The sequence below is a fragment of the Chanos chanos genome, chromosome 10, assembly GCF_902362185.1.
Source record: "Chanos chanos chromosome 10, fChaCha1.1, whole genome shotgun sequence".
Taxonomy (NCBI): Eukaryota; Metazoa; Chordata; class Actinopteri; order Gonorynchiformes; family Chanidae; genus Chanos; species Chanos chanos.
In genome coordinates this window covers 37,135,298-37,157,882 of record NC_044504.1, presented here as the reverse complement: position 1 = coordinate 37,157,882, position 22,585 = coordinate 37,135,298, and the positions used below count along the sequence as shown (strand labels likewise).

At 43.8% G+C, this 22,585-nt stretch overlaps 2 protein-coding genes across 2 annotated transcripts; one reads left to right on the top strand and one right to left on the bottom strand.

Moving 5' to 3' along the window:
• Positions 1-622: 622 nt before the first annotated feature.
• plcd4b (phospholipase C, delta 4b) lies at positions 623-8,404 on the bottom strand. Its single transcript, XM_030787633.1, has 15 exons — positions 8,363-8,404; positions 8,005-8,163; positions 7,336-7,564; positions 6,891-7,020; positions 6,372-6,603; positions 5,097-5,298; positions 4,403-4,554; positions 4,098-4,243; positions 3,265-3,426; positions 2,936-3,092; positions 2,445-2,561; positions 2,118-2,296; positions 1,709-1,841; positions 1,176-1,325; positions 623-747 (listed from the first exon to the last, which is right to left on the bottom strand). The coding sequence occupies exons 1-15, from the start codon at positions 8,382-8,384 to the stop codon at positions 623-625; spliced, it is 2,295 nt and encodes a 764-aa protein (XP_030643493.1). The 5' UTR covers positions 8,385-8,404.
• Positions 8,405-12,945: 4,541 nt separating this feature from the next.
• usp37 (ubiquitin specific peptidase 37) lies at positions 12,946-22,378 on the top strand. Its single transcript, XM_030785753.1, has 23 exons — positions 12,946-13,136; positions 13,347-13,512; positions 13,627-13,721; positions 13,842-13,957; positions 14,720-14,797; positions 15,195-15,283; positions 15,436-15,529; positions 15,686-15,841; positions 15,952-16,083; positions 16,294-16,417; positions 16,904-17,109; positions 17,473-17,590; positions 17,825-17,904; positions 18,033-18,197; positions 18,613-18,660; positions 18,842-18,974; positions 19,314-19,533; positions 19,774-19,934; positions 20,569-20,629; positions 20,804-20,919; positions 21,037-21,106; positions 21,249-21,387; positions 22,011-22,378. Exons 1-23 carry the CDS (start codon positions 12,963-12,965, stop codon positions 22,090-22,092), a joined length of 2,823 nt encoding a protein of 940 aa, XP_030641613.1. The 5' UTR covers positions 12,946-12,962; the 3' UTR covers positions 22,093-22,378.
• Positions 22,379-22,585: the final 207 nt, after the last annotated feature.

Sequence of the window (22,585 nt, the reverse complement as noted above, 5' to 3'; positions counted from 1 at the left end):
AATTGAACATTCCAGATTGGGGTTAAAAGGGTTTTTTTTTTTTGTTTTTTGTTTTTTAAAAATGAGAATACATTAAAAAGAAAATAAGTAGTGAGCTGTTTGCTATGCACAGGATTCTTACAATTCCCGTTTTGGGACCGCTGTGGGATTTCACAATAACAGTTAAACCATTACAGCCCTTGACTATCCTTAGTATTTGCTCCGACAAATATTAATATTGCATCATGTCCCCTGGAAAAGTAATAAGCATTCTCAAAGCGTCCGTAAGTACAACTTGAACAGTTAAGGTCACTTACGACTACAGAATGAAGTAATTGGATCGTCCTAAAAGCTCACCGAATACTTCTGTGGCATTTCTAAGCATAAATATTTCACTTACGAGAAATTCTCAGCAGTAACAGAATATAAAACAGCAACAGTCTGAGGTCACTTCTGAAAACCGGAAAAACCGACATATTAGTCTGGAGCGCTACGGCTCCGACATAGATAAATGAATTTCACTTGATTTGTTTCGTTAATTAGACGGTAAAGGCAGAGCGTGCGCAGTGTAATTTACAGCATACGTACGCAATTTTTTTTGCATATAATGAAATGACAGCAATTAGAACCGTGAGGTAAGAGATTATTTTTCATGCTGCAAATCCATCGGTGTCAGCGAGGAAAGTTCTGTGATCTTTACGTGAACGTAGAGGGAGGACGGTGGAATACTTGTCCCATCTTTAGACAGCAGGTGGACGTGACGATATCCTGCCACAGGGAGGGGAGAGAGGACAGTCATGTAGCATGACGAGCGTGCGTGTGTGTTTTATTTCTGTGTTAAACCGGTGCACATTTCTGAAGTACACAGCAAATTCTACAGTGTTAAATCTATTCTGAGAGAATTCGTTTTAACATTATGCTGGTGTTTATTTTGTCCCAATCTTCGCAGTGTTAATTTAACACTTCCTAAAGTGTTAATAATACAACTCAGACGCAGTGTTAAAATAATTCTCTGTAGTACAAGATGAATCTCCAACACTTCTCAGTGACACCAACTCTCTTATGCAATGGACTCCTTTAGTGTGAATTCAACCCTATATTTAACACTTTTGATTAACACTGGAAAAACAACTCTGAGAATTTTGCTGTGTACTCAGTTTGACCCTTAATTGGTTTCAGTTGGAACGTTCACTTACCAGGCTGCATACAAGTGAAAGGTAATGTGTATTGTCCTATAAAATCATTCTTTGATGTCTTGTCATGGTCCTCAACAACAAAGCGTACCAGTGCCAGTTCAGGGCAGTGAAGAGTAAAGTTAAGGGTTTCATTCCAGCATGGATTAAATCCTACAAAATTGAGAGAGAAAAAACATGCACCATAGTGCTGTAGATTACCGTAATCCTGTTGATCTTCATGATCATCTAGACATTATATCTGATATGCACCAATGAAATATGCACCAATGAAATATTTTTGCCCAGTTCTTAATTATGCGATGATTTCACCAATGGCAAATGACCTCTAATAGCTTTAATGTAATCTAAACTGTTCAAGACTGATTACAAGAACACTTATTCTTAATCGGTAAGTAAAGGCAGTTACGACAGCACTCTCTTCCAAATGATTCTCATACTGGAGGTACGTGAGCTCTGTGCAGCTTCAGGACTTTTTTACATTGGATATCAACACATTTAAACTCAACTCATACAGCACTGGACTCCCTGTTTACCGTTGTTCTCCACGTGAGCGGTTTCCAGTTTAGCCTGGTCCATGGAGACACCATAAATCTCCACTCTCACCAGTGGGTCCCCTATGGAACCTTCCTTCTTCTTAGTCTTCGGAAGCTGCTGACCACTAATCACCTAAAAACAACAGACGACTCAGAGGCAATCATATCTACTTCACAGTGCCACTCGCGTTTTTATTAAAGATGTTTTCTTTTCATTAAGGTTGTTTCCAACATCTGAAAAGCACATCCATCACCACAGTGCATGTCAGTCTTTGCTGTGTATGTCTAGAGTAGTTTAAGTTGAAAAACATTTCAGTCAACATTTTCAAATTCCCACGCAGTAAGCTGAAGACATCACACGTCTGTTCGTACAGTGTTGTATGACTTTAGTGAGAAATGTGAGCTTTACCAGAATGGAGAGAGTGACAGGGTGGTAGCCGGGACAGCTCTGGGGCATCTCTGGGTCAAATCCGCTGTTCGGGTCACGCAGAATCTCAGGTTTAAGGACGTAACCGCAGCGATCGTTCTGACAGAAGAGCCCGTCGTTTAGGTCCATCTCCAGGCCTGCCGTCTGGAAGTTCAGCGCCACTGAGGAGCGGAAGAGAACGAATCTCGAGTTCCGTTCTCACCGCACGCACACACACCGTACGGCAAGTGTTTTTTTTTTTCTATAAACAGAATGTTCTGAGTTTAAAATGACTTGAGCCCCAGCCTCACACGAGTTTATCAGTCTCACCTATTTGACAGCCCACATTCCACATGTCCTGAGGACAGTAGTTGGAAGAGTCTGTTCTCATGCCGCTGGGATACACCCTGGTCAGCTGACGTGTGTTGTGTTGGACGAACTCAGCGCCTGATAAACGCATGCAGCACATCGGATATCATGTATTTTGTAAGTTTTCCTCTCTTGGAAGTTGCTTTTGGACAAAAGCATCTGCCTCACGTAAATGTACATGCAAATGTAAATGAAAATGCAAATATAAGTGCAAATGTTCTCAAGAAGCTCAAACTAGTGGAACTGTCTCCAGTAACAAAATCATTTCCAACCTCCCAAGTCCTTGGGTATCCATATACAGAAAAACACTTGAATTAAATTAAAACCCGAGGCCAAATTTGTTTTTGATACTTGATACAAATTTGGTTTTTGATATCTGATACATAAACAACCCTCGTTAATTAGGATCCGTCTATGTGGGCTGTAAAGGCTTTGTGTTCTGAGGGACGCACCTGTCTCTTTGGTGAGTTTGCGAGCCTTGGACTCTGAGAAGGAGGACATCTCATACGGTTTGGCAGCGCCGCGGGAGTGCTCGAAGCTGCTGAAGTGGACGCTCTTACAGTAAACCACGAGATCTGATAATTCCTTACACAGGCTTTGCTTTGATTTCTTTTTTAACGGAAAGAAGAAAGAAAAAAAGATGGATCAGTAAGCACAAACCTCAAAACCTTAAACGTAAACAGCATCTAAGGATGATTTATAAAACTTTTGTTTGTTTGTTTTTTGTTTTAGCTGAATGTTGGGTAAAAAAGGGGAAACGCTTCGTCCGCGCTGTCCAGACCTTCTTTTCGGACGTCGTGTTCTCCGCCGACGAACCCTCCTTTTCCATTTCTGCGGCCTCATCCTCATCGCTCACCTCCCCTGTGTCACCCTCCACTCCAGCCAAACTCTCCTCTAGTCCTCCTATCTTCTTCCCTTTCACAAGGATCTTTCCTCTCAGCTCCTGACGTTAGAGAAACACACACACGCACAGCATGGCTAACGTCAGAGAGAGGAAGACGATTCACACTGACGATACATAATTTAATCCGTGATTTTACCATTTAGCACACACGGGATAAACACACCCTGATCAAGCTGCTGAATCATCAAGCGGAGATGAGGAGGTAAATTTCTCTCTCTCTCTATCATTGTGAAAACATACAGTACATCAAGTCACCTGAGAGTTCCTAAGTGCTCCGGCTGCAAAAGATCAATTATGACATAACTTTAAGGTGAAAAAAACAGGAAGTGCATCAAAGTGCATCAAAGTGCACTGGCAGAGTGAGTTACTGTATATTAGTAGTGCTATTTGGTCATAAAACATCGATACAGCCATTTGAAAGTCCAGCAGTCAAGTAATCAGGGACGCACACAGGTCATCTGTTTACAGTAGTAATGTGCTGTGAAAAAAAGACAGAGTGAATGCATTTGAAGTTACGTACATACACACACACACACACACACAAAAACACACTCACTTCCACAGCAATGGCTATCATAAGATATCCCATGTACCACTGGAGACCCACTAGCAAAACTACATTATAAAACAGTTATGGATCACTCTGCCTTTTATCACTCCATGAGAGCACGGCACGGAACACAACCTGGGCTGGAAACATCTCGTCTCACCCCAGGGGAAGGCAGCGCGCTGGGGATCTTGCCGTCCACTGTGGTCCTCAGCAGCGTGTCTCCCAGGATCTCTCTCAGATGACCAGCCATCACCCTCTGTTGTTCTATACTGCAGTGGTTTTCAATGGACAGGATGACCGGGTAACCTGACACCTGATCGGCACAGAAAGAGACAGATATGGCCAGACTGTCAACTCACATTCTGTCAGCTCTACAGGATGTGATGTAACAGAGGATGTAATAGAGCAGCGGTCTTTTGTGATCAGACAGACAGATGATTGGCTGTCTTTCAAGAGGCAATGCACTGCTCACCCTGAAAGCGTAGCTGGCTATGGTGCTGATGACATCTTTGAAGAGGATCTTGGATGTGAGGGTGTATCCGTGGTAAACGACGGGCTCCCCGTTAGACCCATCCCAGCAGTCCACTTCCACACACCGACAGCCACGCTTCAGCGCCCTGCGTCACGGAAAACACGCACGCGCGTCACGCCATAAAGGCAAACGGCCGGACGTGACCAGAGCAGTGTCCAACAGATATAGTAAACTGACACGTCTGTGATCTGCTTGTATAGATTTATGAAGTTACTTTTTTTTTAAATATCGTCATCCATTTATTGAAACATATTGGTCTCTGTACCGGAATCGCGGGTGTTTTGTCATTTTAAAACATGTAAACTGTACATTGTTTAAACTGTCCGACCTGTTGCATACACATTCGCCTTGTTCAACAGCTGTGTTTTTAAGACCACACTTCACTGAATGAAGAGTGTAGTGTTGGTCTTAAAAAGAATTCACACAAAGTCAGATGTAACCTGTCAAATGTCTGTTATAACACATACATAACATATAACTACATTTATGTTTGCTTTTTCTTCACATCATATTCTAAAAACTGAATTGTAAACAGACGACGTGAACAGTTTGCACGTTCAGTCGATAGGTCATGAAGCCTGCACAGTTGCGTAAGTTCTGTGCGTAAGTCAAGCTGGGTTCTTTTACTGGATGTAGGCTTCCACGCTGCTGGGTCCCCTGAGCTGGTCCTCCAGCAGGTAAGTGTTATGGGAGGAGGAGATGAAGTAGTGGGAGAGAGGCTGGCTCATGTCCTGGTACAGGCTCTGACACCCCGGGTTAAAGATGGAGCCGGCAGGAGAGGTCAGATACATCAGGAATCCGTCTATGGACATGCACTGATGTGTCTTTGCTGTACGGGAATACATCACAGACACAAATTCATGAAACATTTCTGGGCTGAATTCTCATGCTGCGCACTTAAAGTCAAGCCTAAAAAAAGTCTAAGCGAAAAAAAAAAAAAACAACTTTCAAGCTTCCAAATCAAATAGTTTAAGATTTTTACTGATTCACTTAATCCAACTCCATTGAGAAGTACACTGTAAACCCAAATGTTCAAATAACTTAATTCTGTTAAGTTATGCAAACTTAAAATGGCCTTATAAATTCTACTGAGTTAAAAAGTTTGAGTTGATGTAACACGTATCCAATTTTGAGTCATGTCAGCTAAACACTTTTGATTAATTTCATTGATGGGTTAAGTAATACGAACTCCAGATTACAATTTTGAGTAATATGAACTCCAGATTACAATTCATTACAATTTTTTTGCATTAGGTGAAGTGCTTGGCTGACAAGCCAATGGTGTGACGCTACCATGTGTGAGATAATGACTCAACGCCTCTAAGTCAGAATCTCGTGTTAATATAACAGGATGTTACTATAATGATTCCAGCTTGGCTGACGTCCGTGACTGACGTGAGATAGCTGGCACTCTCTCCTAGGGTGACTTGGGTGAAGTGGGCCAAGCGAAGACGACAGTTTGTTTCAGAGTTAGGGTCTTGTTCTCTTTCTCTCGTGATTTTAACTTAACCACTGCACGTTCGTTCAACCGATAAAAATCAGTGACCACAGCATGTTGACCATTGTCATATAAGCTGAAAACTAGTAAAACTCAACTTTATCAAGTATTCCCAACAAATGTTTTCAATTCTGCGTTACTTATCCTTAACAAGTTAATTTACTTCGTTTTCCTAATGGGTTTCCACACTTTTTTTTAAGTACAGTCAACTAATCACATATTTATGCGTAAAAGAAAAAACACATGCAGTTCATGGACAATAAATCCAGTTTGGACGTCCTCCATATGAACTGATCAATGACAGCGAAAGCTCTGTCTTATCTGTTATTGTTATGGTAGGCATTGGTTAGACATGGCGACACACTGCTGCGTTATGAACGAGTTTGGTCAGTTGCGGTCAGTACCAATGACCGAAGGCTCGTAGCGGTCGATTAGCTCCAAAGCAAGCGCCTGACTACTCTCCCCCTCCATCTGCTCCTCTCGTAAGAACTCCTCCAGATCACACTGGGACAGCGTCTGCCCGTCACTGGAGTACTCCTTAAACAAGTCCAGCACTTCTCTCCTCTCCGTCAGCATCTTATAAAAGTGCACAAACTCCTCCCCATCTAAAGATCCAGTGTGGGACTTGTCAGCCATCTGTGGAGGAAAAAAAAAGCAGAAAAATGTACATATCAGGGTAATCGACGGTCTTGTTTTACTGCAGAAAAATCCAGTTGGGCTCCTTACGAAACTTTACAAAATCGGTTTTACTTTAAAACCCTTTAACTGCGGTGCTGTCGCTGGACAAGCACGAGTAATGTTATAAGTTAATTACACGCTATGGCATTTGATTACGAAAAACCAGCATACGGCAAATGCAATACAGTATCACGTTAATGGTAAACGATGTATATAGTCGTCATTTGAACGGTCGGCGTTCTCACCGTGAACAGAAAATGAGCGTGCTCCTCATTCATGTCCAGGTTCATCATCTTGAGCAGCGTCTGCACTTCCTTGAAATTCATTTTTCCGTCCTTGTTTTTGTCGGCCTTCATAAACCAGTCAGACACCCATCTGAAGAGCGAGGTCTTTTAAGGAAAACAGCTTTTCACCGCCTGATGATTAGCTGACATAACGCACAGTTCTTCCAGTTCGCAAAGGATCAGGTTCTCATCTAAGGACAAACATCACTGATACCTATGCATGATATAATTTTGATTTGACTTTGTTATAGACATGTAAAGCCCTTTGAGACTATAAATAGTGATATTGGGCTCTAAATAAATATTATTATTATTATTATTATTATTATTATTATTATATTTAATGGCTCGACTCCTGTTTAATTTGTCATGGCCCAAAGTAGCTGTTTTCAGTGTGTGAGGATACTGGTCGTATTTCTCACTGTCATCCATGTTCTCTATGTTCGCTATCAGCGTACGCATGCCTTGTATCCAGGCCCGGGCTTCCTCCGCCGACTCGGCCACGAGGTCCAGATTCCCCCGGCGGCCGCGGAACACCAGCGTGAAGCAGCGCTCCTCGGGGAGCTCATCAGCCATGCTCAGGAGGACCTCGGACTGATGGCCTTCCCGCACCGCCTCCACGTCACACACAGAGACTGCGACAAGGCCTTCATTTAATGCATCTGTTCATTAAATCACTCTGCGTCTCACGCATTTACACAGCTCAATACCTGGTCTCTTGCCATTCGTCTGAGTCAGCATTGCAAGACATGCGAAAAACTAGCTTCTTGTATTCAAGAACTAATGTGGACGAGTCTGGAGAAAGGTACAGAAACGTTGTTTTGTTTGTTGGGGGCTAAAGAGAGACCTGTCTTTAGAGAGTACAAATATATATATATATAAAATGTCTTTCGAGAGTAAATATAAAACAAAATTGTTGCTCCAGATCCATTTATATATGTATACACACACACGCACACATATTTATATTTATGTATGTATGTGTGTGTGTGTGTGTGTGTGTATATATATATATATATATATATATATCTGTGTTGATGAAAACAGACTGATCTGTTAAGGGCACAGAACTCACAGGTGGAATAACTGCTCCTGGCCCAACTGGACTTGTAAGCCACAGTCTTACAGTCCTCCAGTAACTTGTAATGACGCTGTCTCTTCCACATACGAGACTTCACTTTCTTCAGAACTGCTCCTGCCGTCATGATCCTGAGGTTGTCGTTGTCCTGCACGCCTGAAAGAGGCAGGAATTCCAGATGCCAAAGGTCAGGGGTCAAGGGTTTAATGATTGGTAAGGTTTAGTCAAGGCTCACTTACTATCCCTTTTGTACAGAAACTGAGAAAGGGACATAAGCGTGTTTTACGTGTGAGCAGTAAACTGGTACAAACCATTCAAAAAGCACTGGTTTTCTTAGAGAACGCATTGCACTCACGTGTTTGGTGAGGTGACTCCATTTCATTTCCTTTCACACTGATTCACACTGTTTCTGCAGATGCAAACATAGATTTGGGTTTGCGTGACTGACATTATGCTTACATTTGATACTCAGCGATCACTGCAGTAAAGCTTAGCTGTAAGACAGGCATTTTCTGATACAGCATCCCGCAACTCAGAGCTCACAGACCCACTTACTGTGTCCTGCTGATTCAGTCCTGAAACCCAGAGGCTGCTGTCATGTGATCGGCCCTCGCGACGGGTGGGCAGGATTTACTTCAAACCCCTGGAAAAAAAACAATGTTCCTGGCATGAGCCGAGCCAAAAGGATATGAAGGTTGGGGGAGACTTCTCAGTTTCACTGCTCATTGTTCTAACCGCCTGCTTTTGTTGTTTGTTTGTTTCTTTCTTTGTTTGTTCATTTTTCCCCGCTCAACATTCCGTTCCAGTATCTTTTAGATGAACTGAGGAAAATCCAATGGCCAACTGATATGCTTGCCTTTAAAAATAAACACAAGCTGTGTTCATCTTAAAGGAGGCAAATATTTGTATTTCACTGATGAAAGGTGAAAAAAGATAGAATGGGGCGATAAATGCCTGAACACCCTGATTAAGTTAATACCAGTTCTCTCCTCTACCAGAGCAGTGATTACTATGCTGGGTTATCCCCTGCATACCTTGTTTCTGTGGCTACATTTAAAGTCCATGCCGTAATCCATGAGATGTCCAATCAGAAAGGCATGAGAGGAGAAAAGTGATTTTTTTTTCAGGGAAAATGTTCTAATGTAGGAACATGTGAGGCAAGAATAAAATTACAGTTTCAAGATTGTGCCTTCATAACGTTTCCCGACTCCAGATCACGCCGTTACGACATTTTCCCAAAGGACAGAACGGATCATTTGGTTACTGACACCTCATAACATAGCCACTCTCCTGTACCTCAGCAACAGGAAACATATCAGGAACAACAAATAAACAAACTCAGGACACTGCTGAACCTTTATGGTTACCATCTCTTTTCATCAAACCAAAGAAAAATGAATTTTAAATGCATTCAAAGACTTTTAACTTCGTGAAACGGAGAGGGCACATGTGTTCCAGGAGGGGAAAAAAACCCCGAAACACTGCACCGCAGTGCAAGAATTTCCAAACAAGTCATAAACTACAACCACATGTTGTAATGTGATCCTAAATCGACTCACTAGCTGTTGGGACAACGCTGACTGTATCAGAAAACATCATTCAAGTAATAACATTGCTTTAGATCCGCTGTATAACTGCAAGAAAAGAGCATAAGAGTGGAGAGAGAAACAGACCGAATCACTCACCAGTCTGAGCGCTGTCCTGAGCTGAGCTGCTGTCTGGAGCCTCAGACGTAGGGAGTGTCCAGGGAGGTCAGCACACTGCACTGACTGTGAGCCAGGAGGGAGGCTGGCAAAACACAGCCAGCCTCAGCACTGCTGCGGAGCGATGCACAGTCACTCTCTCCTCCTCCTCCTCCTCCTCCTCCTCCTCCTGTCCTCTGCCTTCCTTCCTCACCACTCCCATTTTGCCAGTTTTCCTGTCAGGCAGCAAAATCCCTGTTAGTTCTCTCAGCAGCGTTGACCCTCTCCATACCTTCTCTATAATGCTATGTGATTTAACGGATATCTGCTTAACACTGTGACCTCTTTTCGTTTCATTTTTACAACGACTCTACGTTGGTTAATAAGCACACACACACACACATACGCACACACCTATATGTGTGTGATGGTACGATTTAGATTTGTTTTATAAATGGCCTATTCCTGTATTTTATATGTATGCATATAGGAATGAGCTGAAAAGAGTCTTAAATGAGCTTTGTAAGGTGTGCAGATGTTTAATGCAATGTGTAATCATTCACAGTGAGAAGAGCGTCCTCCTCTTTTATAATGATTAGAGCTGTTTCAAGCTTCAGATATTTTGTTTTCCTTTTACTGTTCAATGTATGGTTTATAAATGCTTTTTTTTTCATAAATTGCAAACGCTACAGCGCTACTATTTACATGAATAACAATCCATTCCTTTTATTCAACACTGTCAGTATGTGTAGCGTGCATGCTTAGAAGAAAATTGCTTTTCTGTATTCATCTGTATTAAAAACAATTTTTAAAAAAAAAACATGTTTCTGTGTAATTGTCTAAATTACAAACTTCCTCAGTTGCACAAACAGTGTCGCTTAAAAGGTAAACTGGGAATCATATCCCTTTGATTCCGTCCAATCAGCAGAGTCCATAAATGATATGATTTTCCTCCTGTGATTCTTAGAGCCATTACGAAGTAGACGCCGTTCCCTCCTTTGTATTATTAATATTAAAGTTTTTCCTTACCGGCATTAAAATCCATTTACACATAACAAGCAGTGACAATACACAGTGCTATCGCATTAATCAAATCTTGGATCAACGTAACACTGTAATATAAAAATAACATTTTGAAATTTAAACGTATAGTCATACAAAGCTCGTCATCATATACATTCCGATGTTATTTTTTATAGGAAATAGACTTTAGTGAACGGACGTGAAATTTGTGGGCAGGCATTAAAACTGTATGTATTCTCGGGCTATCTGCATTAGCGCAGTAAAAGTAATATAAAGCACGGGTTTATGAAACTGTAGCGCTGAACGTATATCATTCAATGGCAGCAATAAAACTAAATATGAACTTGTTTATCTAGCCTTCTCATAGCAGAAATGACATTATTTACACTGCTAAATGCCGGTAGCAGCACATTCGGCGACAACCAACATTTCCGTTCATGTTTTTCTGGCTCTTCTGGACCTTGCTGAGCTCAAGTGTGTCACTACAAGTCTCGCGCGGGAAGAATATGTACTCTCGCTTTCCATTTCCGCTGTGAATTTTCACGTTCCCGCCATCATCGACTGCCTGAATGTAACGTCGTGGATCATACTATCAACAACATAACATCGGACTAACTGTATGTGCCGGCAAAATTCTGATACCCCCGTTACTGGAAACCTGGAGATTATATTTTAATTCTGGGCTTTTGTAGAAGAGACGGCCCCGTTGAAGGTAAATAACTGCTGCTCTGTAAATAAATATTGACGACGTTTTTTTCTCCAAGTTATTAGCAAATCAACCACCAAGTCATTTAGCATGTGGCTAGGATAGCAACCCTCGACGTCGGCCTTAATGTAGCTAATGCGGGTTACCTGTTAGCTTAGTAGCTAATGCTAGTCGTGCATCCTTGGCTCAAACAGGATGAAGTGGGGCTCGGTGTTTATTGTATAGGAATAAAACTGCTCAGAATTTTAAAGCATTGGAGTAAAATGCCAGTCATCACCTGGGGTGCTTTCTATGGGAATAGTGTTGTGTATGTAGCTTGCAAGTCTCTTCAGTCGTGCTAACCTGTGAGCCGGCCAGCTGGGTTGAGTGTTAGCTCGCTATATAAGTGACTGGTAAGTTAAAAACCGCGTGTGATGCGGCTGTTTGCCATATTGGTCGCGCTGTTTTATTGATAGTTACTTTATGTCTTCATTAACTGGCCTTTGAGATGAATCCCTTTCTGGATTGACGATACTCTGTTTTGTTATTTTGTCGCATGACCTAGACTTACTTTTGAATGTCAAAACTTTACTTAATGTAAGCTAGCCTGTAAACCAGTTTAGCTTGGTAGCGATGGTACTGAATGGATACAAGTAGCAGAATAAACACTTTACATTGCCTGTTTCTTGTAGTAGGGTCGCTTGTCAGACACAAGGAGTGAACGCATCGTTACAGCGTTTCCACTGTTGAAGTAATTTGGCATTTAAACACTAAACTAACTATGAACTTGAGTGTTCTTAACTCGTACGCGTATTATGCACTACTGTGGTAACAGCTACTCTGGAACGTGCTATCTTTCGCTGAGGGACTGAACTTACTGAAGATTGTGAGACAAACTGTTTTTGTGAAGTGCGCTGAATTGTTTTGATATTGTATCTCGACGTATGTTAATGTCACACATAGGGTTTGCTTTCATGAATGCCGGCGTACTGATCATTTTTGTTCTTCGGTTGTTTCCGAAAGTAATTGCCTATTTCGACACAGTCAATTCATTGGATTTTGATTTTTTTAGTCATGTCTGCCTTTTTTTTTCAGTCACCCAGTTTGCAAAATTTGAGTTCTAACTAAACTGAAACAACAACAAATGACCCGGTATAAACCTTATATTCGCTTTTGCTTTCACAAGAAAGTCCTGCGAGTTAAACAGCCCATTGAACGTTTCAATCGGGCTGTCATTTTTTTCTTGATTTTACTGACAAACATTTCTTGCCCCTTTTTCCAATTTATTTTGTTCCGCTCGTGAACTTAAACAAACTGTCTTTTCTCTGTCGAAGAGAAATTTCGCGACTATAAAATTTTCGTAGCTTGTGAAGTGGTCGTGTTTCATGGACAAATCGTGGTTCATTTTTACTTGTCCGTTGTTTCCGATGTAAATTTTATCATATGGTTTGTTAACGATTTGTGCGAATGTAGTGCTTATAATGCGTTGTTCTGTCTTTGTGTGCGTTCTTCTCAGCATTACCGGAGACCGAAATTTTGAGCGCTTCAGTCCCGAATAAGCTCTCATGGCAGTCGCAGTGCCAAAGCTGTCCAGCGGTGGCGCTGTGCGCATCCGTATCAGCAGCTTGGATGTTGGTACCACCAGATGGAAGGAGGGAATCTTTGAGATTCACGAGAGGGACAACAAAGTCAACCTGCTTCTGAAATTCAACAGTGGTGGGGCACCCAGAAATTTTCAGGTAAGCAGTGTCTATGTAGGCAGCTGAAACTATTTTCCACAGGAGAGATTTCAAGAGGGGGAGGGTAAAAAAAAGCTTTCGATTCATCAGTTTGCACCTACAGAGCAGAACTGTTTTGCAATTTGATATCCAAAGATTAGTGAGAGAATAAAAGTAACAGATATGTATTTGAATTCACAGATGTTCTGTTTGTCCCTCTTCTGATTACAGCTGAATCACAATGTGAAAAATGTGACTTTGGGTCCCATGCACAGTCACAACCGTGTTATACTGACCCTGAAGGACTCCAGTGTGGTCACCCTAGATAAGATGCCCATTCTGGTCGCCAAGAAAATGAAGGAGTACCTTGATATGTTGAAACAGGGGAAACAGACAGGTAATATCCAATCATTATTGTTGAAATCCTTGAACGGTCAGACCTCGTAATAGTATACGAAAGGTGGGAAAGCGGTCTGAACACTGAACCGTGTTTGTTTCTGTCTCTGCTCAGTTTTTAAGCCTAACCAGGGTAGTGCCAGTTTTGGTGGTGTACTCGGGAACCGACCATCTCAGAATGAGTCCAGCCTTACCCCCTCGGAAAAACAGGTTAAAGAGCTTGTTAAAAAATTCTAAAAAAAAATAATAATAATAATAATAATCTAAAGACATAATTTGGTGAATATCTCCTGTCTTAGTAACTCATTTCTTACGTTGGTGTTGTATCAGACTGTCGCAAGACGATCGAGTTTGGACAGCAGAGAGGACGGCGTCGCGAGGAAGCCCCTGGGGAGTCCCAGTCGAGTGGTCTCCACTCCCGTGCGTGGCGGGCTCTCCGAAAATCGGTAGGCATGTTTTCTTACTACTCTCTTCTGTGGTGTTTCAGGTCAAAGGTGACGCGATTTAATGACTCTGATATTTGGGGGGACTCTCGTTGTTTAGCGGAATATGACCTCATCCTTGCCCTTTGATGTCGTGACAAAACCACAGGGATTCATTTCTGCGTGACGGAGCGAATGTCATTTGCTTTAAATTGACAAAAGCACACAGAGATGATGGGAATTTCAGCCTTGGTCCTTCCAGTCCCTGGACATGCGTCCAGTACACTAGGCATATTTTCACAAAACAATAGAGTGAGTGTGACGAAAGCAATTGCAGAAATTAGGATTATTATATTGTGTTATAATCTGGGCCCTGACTGTTCATTTTGTGATTTCTGTGTGTTATCCGTCTGTCTGTGTCCATCCATCCATCCATCCACTGTTAAGACAAATTAAATCTATATTTTGTTGTCCAGGTGTTTGTGGACAAGTGTTACTGTTGACATTTGTCACATACAACATTTCTTACATTATGATCAGCCAATGCAATAAGATGTAAGGAGGATCAGGAGCGCTCCGCGTTTTGGCGGCCCCTGTCATGTTCTATACAGTCTCTTCACTCCCTGTGATATTCAGAGACCAGTCATAGCTTTGGACTGCTGAACTGGGAAGAAAGCACCAGTTTAACAGTGGAGTTAGCTGGTACTGCTTTAATGTTGTGTTATTGCCGCGGTAAAGAGGCCCCAGTGAAATGGCCTGAACTCTTGCCTGTCTTTTTTTACACAGAAGTGAGAAGAGAAAAAGGCTGATGAACTCAGACAGTGACTTGAGCGAAGATTACCCCAAGGAGAACGACTCGTCCAGGTAGGCACGCTCATCTGCCTTGTCTGGTGATCTGTGTAAGGGGCCATGGATTAAACACAAAAAGTCAATCTGATCCCAACCTGTGCTTTAACTACAAATAAAATCTCAGGTTTTTTTTTTTTCAGGCATTCTTGCTATACTGATATTTACAGCAGTACTTCCAAAAATATTCATGTTTTTCATTCACCTCCTCCAAAATGACACACACTTTAAATCGTTTTTCTGTATCGGTTTTGTCATAGTTTCTCATTTAGAGATACTTTTACTTCTTTTCATTTCACAGAGCGAAACATAGACTTTGTCGAAGAGCATATTTACAAAATTCACTTTTTGTCTGTAACTTGACGTGTGCATAGACACAGAGTAATGTTGTTGTTTTTGGGTTTTTTCTTTTCAGCAACAACAAGGCCACCTCAGAACCTTCTAGAAAGTTCCTTCTGAGCTGCAAAGAGAAGCTTAAACAGTCAGAGGAAAACAGGAACACAGGTTGGCGTCAGGAAATAATTTTTTCGTTTGTGTTTGTACTCGGTTGTTAAATTTTTTGCAGTGCAGTGCGGCACTCGTTTAGCAGAAGGGGGGAAAACTCGTTAACCAAATGAATCCCCCCCCCCCCCCTCTCTCTCTCTCTGACTGCACAGCCCCCCTAGTTCCTGCTCCTCTCCAACCTGCCTCTTTCTATGGCAGCAGGACGCTGACTAAAGATTACACACCGAGCCACACCTTCCTGGACAGGTGCGAAACCACTTTTCCTCTTAGCTTTGTAATGGTAGAACTGATATCATTTCTGTGAAATTACTCATGAAGATTATAATCATAAGAGTCATCTCATGCTCTGTCACACATGTGGGTTTTTTTTTTCCTACATTAAAAACATACTGTTTATTACAGGCCTATTAGTGCAACACAGTCACCTTCCTCCAAAAGGAGCTTGATATTGCCTAACCACTCTACACCCTTTAAGAAAGTGCGCCCCTCTGTGGATTACGGGGGCTGGAACAAGCCAAGACCCACCACTCTGCCTCAGTCACAGCCTCCTCTGCAGGGGTAAGAGCGCCGTCCCGCCCTCACTTTCACGCTTGTCCTCTCTCTCTCTCTCTCTCCTGTTGTTTTGTCTGCCGTGGTCACGATGTGGTTAATCCTCCCCAAAATTACAGATTTTCCAACCTGGGAAACACGTGTTACATGAATGCCATACTGCAGTCACTGTTCAGCCTGCCATCCTTCTCCAACGACCTGCTCAAACAGGGAATCCCGTGGAAGAAGGTTCCCAGCAATGCCCTACTCAGGTACTACAGCCCCAGACACACTGACCCACTGACCTTGAGCTACGGGAAGAATCTTAGAATTCTTAATTATCACAGATGAATGGATATTATCGGTTTCTCTGTGCTGGCTAATGTGCGTTTGCAGAACGTCTCTGTGTCTTTAGCAGACGCGGTTCCATACGCGGCTGTGTCGTTGCCGGCCTTTTCTTACACCTGTCTCTGTGTTCTAAGACGCTTCGCCCACCTGTTAGCCAAGAAGGACGTCTCCTCCCCAGAGGTGAAGAAGGATCTGCTGAGGAGGGTTAAAAGTGCCATCTCGTCCACCGCCGAACGCTTCTCTGGCTACATGCAGAACGTAAGACCACTGGGGTATCTGTGAGGCAGAGTAATTATGTGTGCCGTGTACTGGTGATAAGGGCAAAGCTGCTTTTCCTACTGGAATGCCTGAGAAAGAGCACGTTAATCAAAACCATCCATGCTCTTCTCACACCAGGGCCTAATGTACCAGCTCGCGGTTTTATAAATCATTATCTCTTCTCTGTTATAATGTGTTTTGTAACACTGCGGAACAGATCTTTCAAACCCAAGCTGACATTTATCGTAATTCATGCACAGGCATGCTAGGGTCTGTTAAGAAAATAAGCCAACGGGAAGAAAAAAAACATGCTTTTTAACTTGATGGACAGGCTGTTTACTCAATGAGAAAAAAAGTGAACTGTTAGGCACACATGCACTTTACTGAGTTTACATGTTTATCTAGTCACTGATGACACATCACCACACCCATGTTACTGGCATCTGTATTGACCTGTGTGTGTGTGATTTTTGTATTTCTCTCCAGGATGCCCATGAGTTTCTGAGCCAGTGTCTGGACCAGCTGAAGGAGGACGTGGAGAAGGTGAATAAGAGTTGGAAGAACGAGCCGTCGAGCTGGGACGAGCCCCAGGGCTCCAGGCTGGCCGAGGAGACGGACACTTCCCGCATCTACACCTGCCCGGTGGTGGTCAACATGGAGTTTGAGGTGCAGCACACCATCACCTGTAAGAGGTGAGTCACTGGTATCCCCCGTGAGCCACAGTCAGGCCTCGGGTATGAAAGGACCTGAAAAGGGCGTGGCTACTCTAATGGCAGGGCATCGGTGGACATGAGCAGTACAGATATTGCTCTGTCTGTAGAGTTAGTGGTTTTACATCTGGAAGGTCAGGAACAGGCGGTCAGAGATCTTTATGCCTTGAGGTGTGACGCGTGGTCAGTCGGGCTGTTGCAGGGAGGCTCTTCCTAGCGCTGATCGTCGGGATGCTTGGTCTGCGTTGTCGTTTGTGATGTGTAGTTTTTGGGCCGGTTTCCTTTGTAAATGTCATTATGAATTTGTCTTGAGTCCAGTGTGTGTTTTTTTTTCTGTCCTTTCAGCTGTGGCGAAGTGGTCACCAAGAAAGAGCAGTTCAACGACCTGTCTATCGATCTACCTCGCAGGAAGAAAAATCTCCCTCTGAGGTCCATACAGGACTCCCTGGACCTCTTCTTTAGGGTACGCACGCCCCCGTGCTTCTCCATGCAATCAGGCTGTGTTTTAGCACTAACAGGCCCCCATAGCCCTGTGTAATAATAAACTGTGCTCTGGTTTTGTTTGTTTTATGTGTGTGTGTGTGTGTGTGTGCCGGCAGTAAAAGATATGAGCAGTGTGTGTGTCATTACATCACTGGATACTTTTTTTTAAGAGTGAGAGATAAAGGAAATGATCTTTTCTTTCCTGTCTGTTCAGATGGAGGAAATCGAGTACTCTTGTGAAAAGTGCAATGGAAAAGCAGCAACTGTGACACACAAATTCAGCCGACTCCCCAGGTAAAGACCGCGACCGTTTCAGGTCACGCTGGTCTTTTTCTCAACGGTTTGAGGTTTTTGTGCACTTGTGTGTTTACCATCCGTAAGTTCAGCCTTTTGACAGTCTTTTCTCCACCCCCCACCCCCAGAGTGCTGATTCTCCACCTGAAACGGTACAGTTACAACGCACAGCTCTCCCTCAACAGCAAGCTGGGCCAACAAGTCGTGATCCCCAAATACCTCACCCTGCACTCACACTGCACCGAGTCCACACGACCCCCCCTCAGCCTGGGCTGGAGCGCAAACGCAGCACTGTAAGTCAACACTGAGCACTGATAGAGTCATGTATTATTATTATTATTATCATCATTATTATTATCATTATCATGTATTTCATAGACTTCAGCTTGATCAGAGCCAAGTCTCATTATTGGGGTTTAATCAGTCAGAGTAGTGAAGTATAGGCTCTCTCGAAGCTCAGGTCTAAAGACACGTAAGGCTTTGATGGTGTATTAGGCACTGTACTTGTATGCTTGTGTGTGTGTGTCTCAACCAAAATGGGATGTCTTTAGCACCACCTGTTGATATTTCTCATTGATTCAGTCGCGAGAGAGGATTTGAGTCTCGGCTCGTTTGGGGTGGGGGGGGTAACACAGCCAGATAGCTGCAGTGAGTTATCAGCATGCCGCACGGTATCCATGCCAACAGATGTACTGTGTCACGTTTCAGGTCCAGAACGCTGAAGACGTCACAGTCCGTCAACTCGACCACACTTCGGTTAGCAAACTTCCTTCTCTCACGACTCACTTATTCACTACTAATTCTACACATAATGTAGAGTTTACATATATATGTGTGTCTATATATAAATATATTTAAAGGAGATCTGTTCAGTCTTGCAGTCTTGCTATGCAGAGTATATGTGGTGAGAACTTCTCTGATATGTTCTGGTTCACAGGAAAGGCTCTTTAAAGCCTGAGAGTTCGAGCTGCATTTTGGGCGACTCAGACAGCGAAGAGGAGCTGAGCAGGAAGATCTGTCGGAAACATCGGTTGAGTGAATGTCAGCCAGACGAGGACAGGCCAGAGGAGGTGGGCCCTCGGGTTGTGTTTTTTTTAGTTAAAACACGTAGTCCTCACAAACACCGTCAAATAAAGCCTATGGCATTTAGTCACAGCTGGTCACAGATCAGCCCGGGCAGCTCGGCTGATCAAAGATCCTCATGTTTATCATGGGTTAAACCAAAAACCATGAAAGCAAAAATTGAACCTTAAATGCCTCTGATTGAATTTGATGATCCTAAAGATAAGTGTCTGCTTGTTGTGGTTGTGTGTGAGTGTACTGAGTGCAGTCAGTGACTGATGCCTGTGGATTAGGGTTAAAACGAAGAGGTTCACTGGGCTTTTTTTTTCTGGTCTCTCCTCTTCCAGCCTCAGCAGAACCCCCAGGCCGAGCAGTCCGACTTCAACCTGATCATTAACGACGACGAGATGCTGGCCGCCGTGCTGGAGATGAGTCGCCACGACGCCACTCTCCCCGTCACCCCCGAGAACGAGCCCACCAGCAGTCCCGACACCGGGTTCGGAGACACGGACGGGGAGGACCTCTCCCACCAGCTTGACCTCTTGGAAGGAGACAAACAGCCCGCCGGTGAGTCGAGTGAGTTTGGGCCGCGTTACCATGGAGATGAATGCCGTTTTGTGATATTACTTCTGAGGAGCGAGCTTGAATCACTAGTAGTCGTCTGACATCCCATAATTGGGTTTCTGTTGTCAGGCAACGATCCTGTAAACTCTTTTGTACACACTCTGTAGATTATTTCATTGTCACTATGCTAGAGCACTGGTTGTCTGAATGTGGGTCTGAACTGAACGTGCGTTACATGCACAGATGTTCTGGACTCTCTGGACTTGACGATGGATGAGAATAAGGAGAACCAGACTCCTGAGGGGGTGCAGGGAGAGCTGGACTGGGTGCAGCAGTACAGCCTGGAGCAGGAGCGTGAGGAGCAGGAGCTGCAGCAGGCCCTGGCCCAGAGTCTACAGGAACATGTGAGACTAGAGTTTAAATGAGTAACACTCTTCTGCCCCTCTACAGACAGACCTTCAGCCTTCATCTGAAATCAACACTGAATCACCAAATGTCTTACGGCTGAATTCTAACAGAAGTCGTTGCACAATCAAAGTTAACACATGAATAGATACCATAAAGGGTGATACTGATGAACTGTATTTAAAAATCGACCTCGAAAGATGTTCATGTGCCTCCAGATACACTGTAATCTATCAGCATTATCATAGAGACCTTTTCGATGTTTGTTTTGGCAAATAAAAATGAGTGATTTGAGGTGGTGATTAGGGGATTGGCATGGTGATTCTAACCAAAGGCAGACACACAGATTCCTTTAAATCGTAACGTAAATATTTTCCTCAATGATCGTATTTTACGGCGCCAGCGCTTTCTCGTAGCGTATCCAGACCGTGCGGCAGGTCTCAGGGTCTTTCCTGCCCTTATGTAATCTGTCCCAGTCTGGCAGAGAGACACGGCTGAAGCATGAGATGGCCCTGTGAGTGTATGAGCGGGCTTTAGGACGGTCAGCGTTGTTGTGACAGCGTGCCGACAGAGAACACGGAGTGCTCTGACGGGATTGTGACATGTCTTGAACTCCGTGTCTCTGTCTCACAGGAGGCCAGAGAGATGAAGGAGGATGACGACCTGAAGAGAGCCACAGAACTCAGCCTGCAAGGTACTGAAACCCTTCCTCACCCCGGCCCAGTCAGTCTTCACGCAGATCCCTTTGGCCCGGGGTGGATTGTTTCTCTTTTTTTAAACCATCAAGCTATACGAGTCTGTTGAGTATTGTTGTGGTGGTGATGGTGGTGTTATTATTTTAAATGGGCCGATTCCTTGTCTTTCTCAGAGTTTAATAACTCGTTGCCTGAGCTGCAGTGCGCTGACGAGGACTCTGGGAACGAGGACGTCCTGGACATGGAATACAGCGAGGCGGAGGCTGAGGAGCTGAAGAGAAACGCTGAGGTACGGTTCCCGACGCCCAGTCCCTTCACACTGTGGTTGTGTCACGTTAACGATAAAGCAGTAACCACAGTAAACCCCCCCCCCCCCCCCCCCCTTTCCCTTGTTGACCTCCCTCAGAGTGGAGAACGGCCTAACTCCTTCAGGCTCATCAGTGTGGTCAGTCACATCGGCAGCACCTCCTCATCAGGTACAGGAAAGAGGGGGATTTTTGTTATGGGATTTTTATTTGGCTGATTCAAAGTGTCACTCCCCCTTTACGCTGTCAGGCCTGTTTCTGTGACTGAGGTAAACGTTAGTGTTTTCTCTGCTGCTGCTGCTCTCTCTCTCAGGGCACTACATTAGTGATGTATACGACATGAAGAAGCAGTCCTGGCTCACATACAACGATCTGGACGTGTCGCGAACACAGGAATCCACGGTGCAGAGGGATCGAGACCGCAGCGGATACATTTTCTTCTACATGCACAAGTCAGTCCTCAGACGAACGCCTCTCCAAGCTAGTCTCACTGAAACAGCTCGTTCCGTTTCACGCCCACGCCGTTAAGAGATGATAAGACATGACCAACACACATTTTTAACAGTCGCTCTACTGATGTAGTCGTAGCAGGGTTTCTGTTTTCAGGCAGTTAGGCATCTGCTGCTCTGATCATATTAGTCATGAAGTGTATTATCAAAGCGTCAGTAGTAAATGGAGAAGGGGAGACAGGGGGCACAGACATGGCGTGACATCATAAGGAGTTGGGACTGCTGAGGAGAGCAGCAGTGCTTCCTGTCACGGAGCAGGATTAGTTACAGATTACAAATTAGTTACAGTAGATACACGCTGTCCAAAATGCCACTTTTACAGTTTAGGTTTATGCAGTGGTTCTCAATTTGTAATGTCAACACAGCAACTCAGTGACTCATAGTGATGTCACACATCTGTCGTTTCAAGTGCATGACTTTATTCGATAGATAATACGTGGATGCAAAAAAATGATCCGCGGCACATTTTGTCACGTCTCTAGAAGGTTCCCCTCAAGAACGGAAACCTCGTGTAGCTGTCATACGTTACTGAATGGTTGTTCGGACCTTTCTCCCTCTTCCATCAGGGATGTGTTTGAGGAGCTGTCGGAGCAGGAGAGGTCAGGGGTCAGCGGCGACATGGGCCGGACAGTCCTGCAGCCTCTGTAAGGGAGCGCAGCCGGACCCGGAGGCTGCTCGCGGCGCGGATAAATGGGACGGATCGCCGTAGACGGGCGTGAAACGGCTCCCAGCCCCACGTGTAAGAGTGACAAGCCTTTTGGTTTTTTTTGGTTTTTTCTTTTCTTTTCTTTTCAAAGACTACTGATCACCGTCCACACTCGTCTACTTCAGGCACTTTTCTCTCCCCCATCCCTCTCTCTTCCCTCTGCTCTGAACACACATGTCACACGTAAATAATCCCATCTGTACGTGTAGGAATTATTATAATAAAGTTTATACTGCGGGGGAGGTGGAGGAGGGGGGGGGGGGTGGACAAACAGTTGATTGAGTTTATATCATATAAATAAAAACAGATAAAAACTAATACCCTAAAAGAAATCAGCTGTTATCCCCCCCCCCTCGAGTTGAGATCTTTCCTTTCCGTTTGCTAAATATGGCCTTTGATACATGTCCGTTGACACTGTCAGGCATATGCTTTCAT

Bases quoted from the DNA above. Each gene is read 5' to 3' on its own strand.
- plcd4b (XM_030787633.1), bottom strand. From the start codon at position 8,384: ATGGAGTCACCTCACCAAACAC. The intron at 7,565-8,004 runs GTGAGTTCTGTG...GCCTTGTCGCAG, and splicing joins CAGGAGCAGTTATTCCACCT to TCTCTGTGTGTGACGTGGAG. The intron at 3,427-4,097 runs GTGAGACGAGAT...CTCTAACGTCAG, and splicing joins GCGCGCTGCCTTCCCCTGGG to GAGCTGAGAGGAAAGATCCT.
- usp37 (XM_030785753.1), top strand. From the start codon at position 12,963: ATGGCAGTCGCAGTGCCAAAGCTGTCCAGCGGTGGCGCTGTGCGCATC. The intron at 17,905-18,032 runs GTAAAGACCGCG...CCCCACCCCCAG, and splicing joins AAATTCAGCCGACTCCCCAG to AGTGCTGATTCTCCACCTGA. The intron at 21,107-21,248 runs GTACAGGAAAGA...TCTCTCTCTCAG, and splicing joins CGGCAGCACCTCCTCATCAG to GGCACTACATTAGTGATGTA.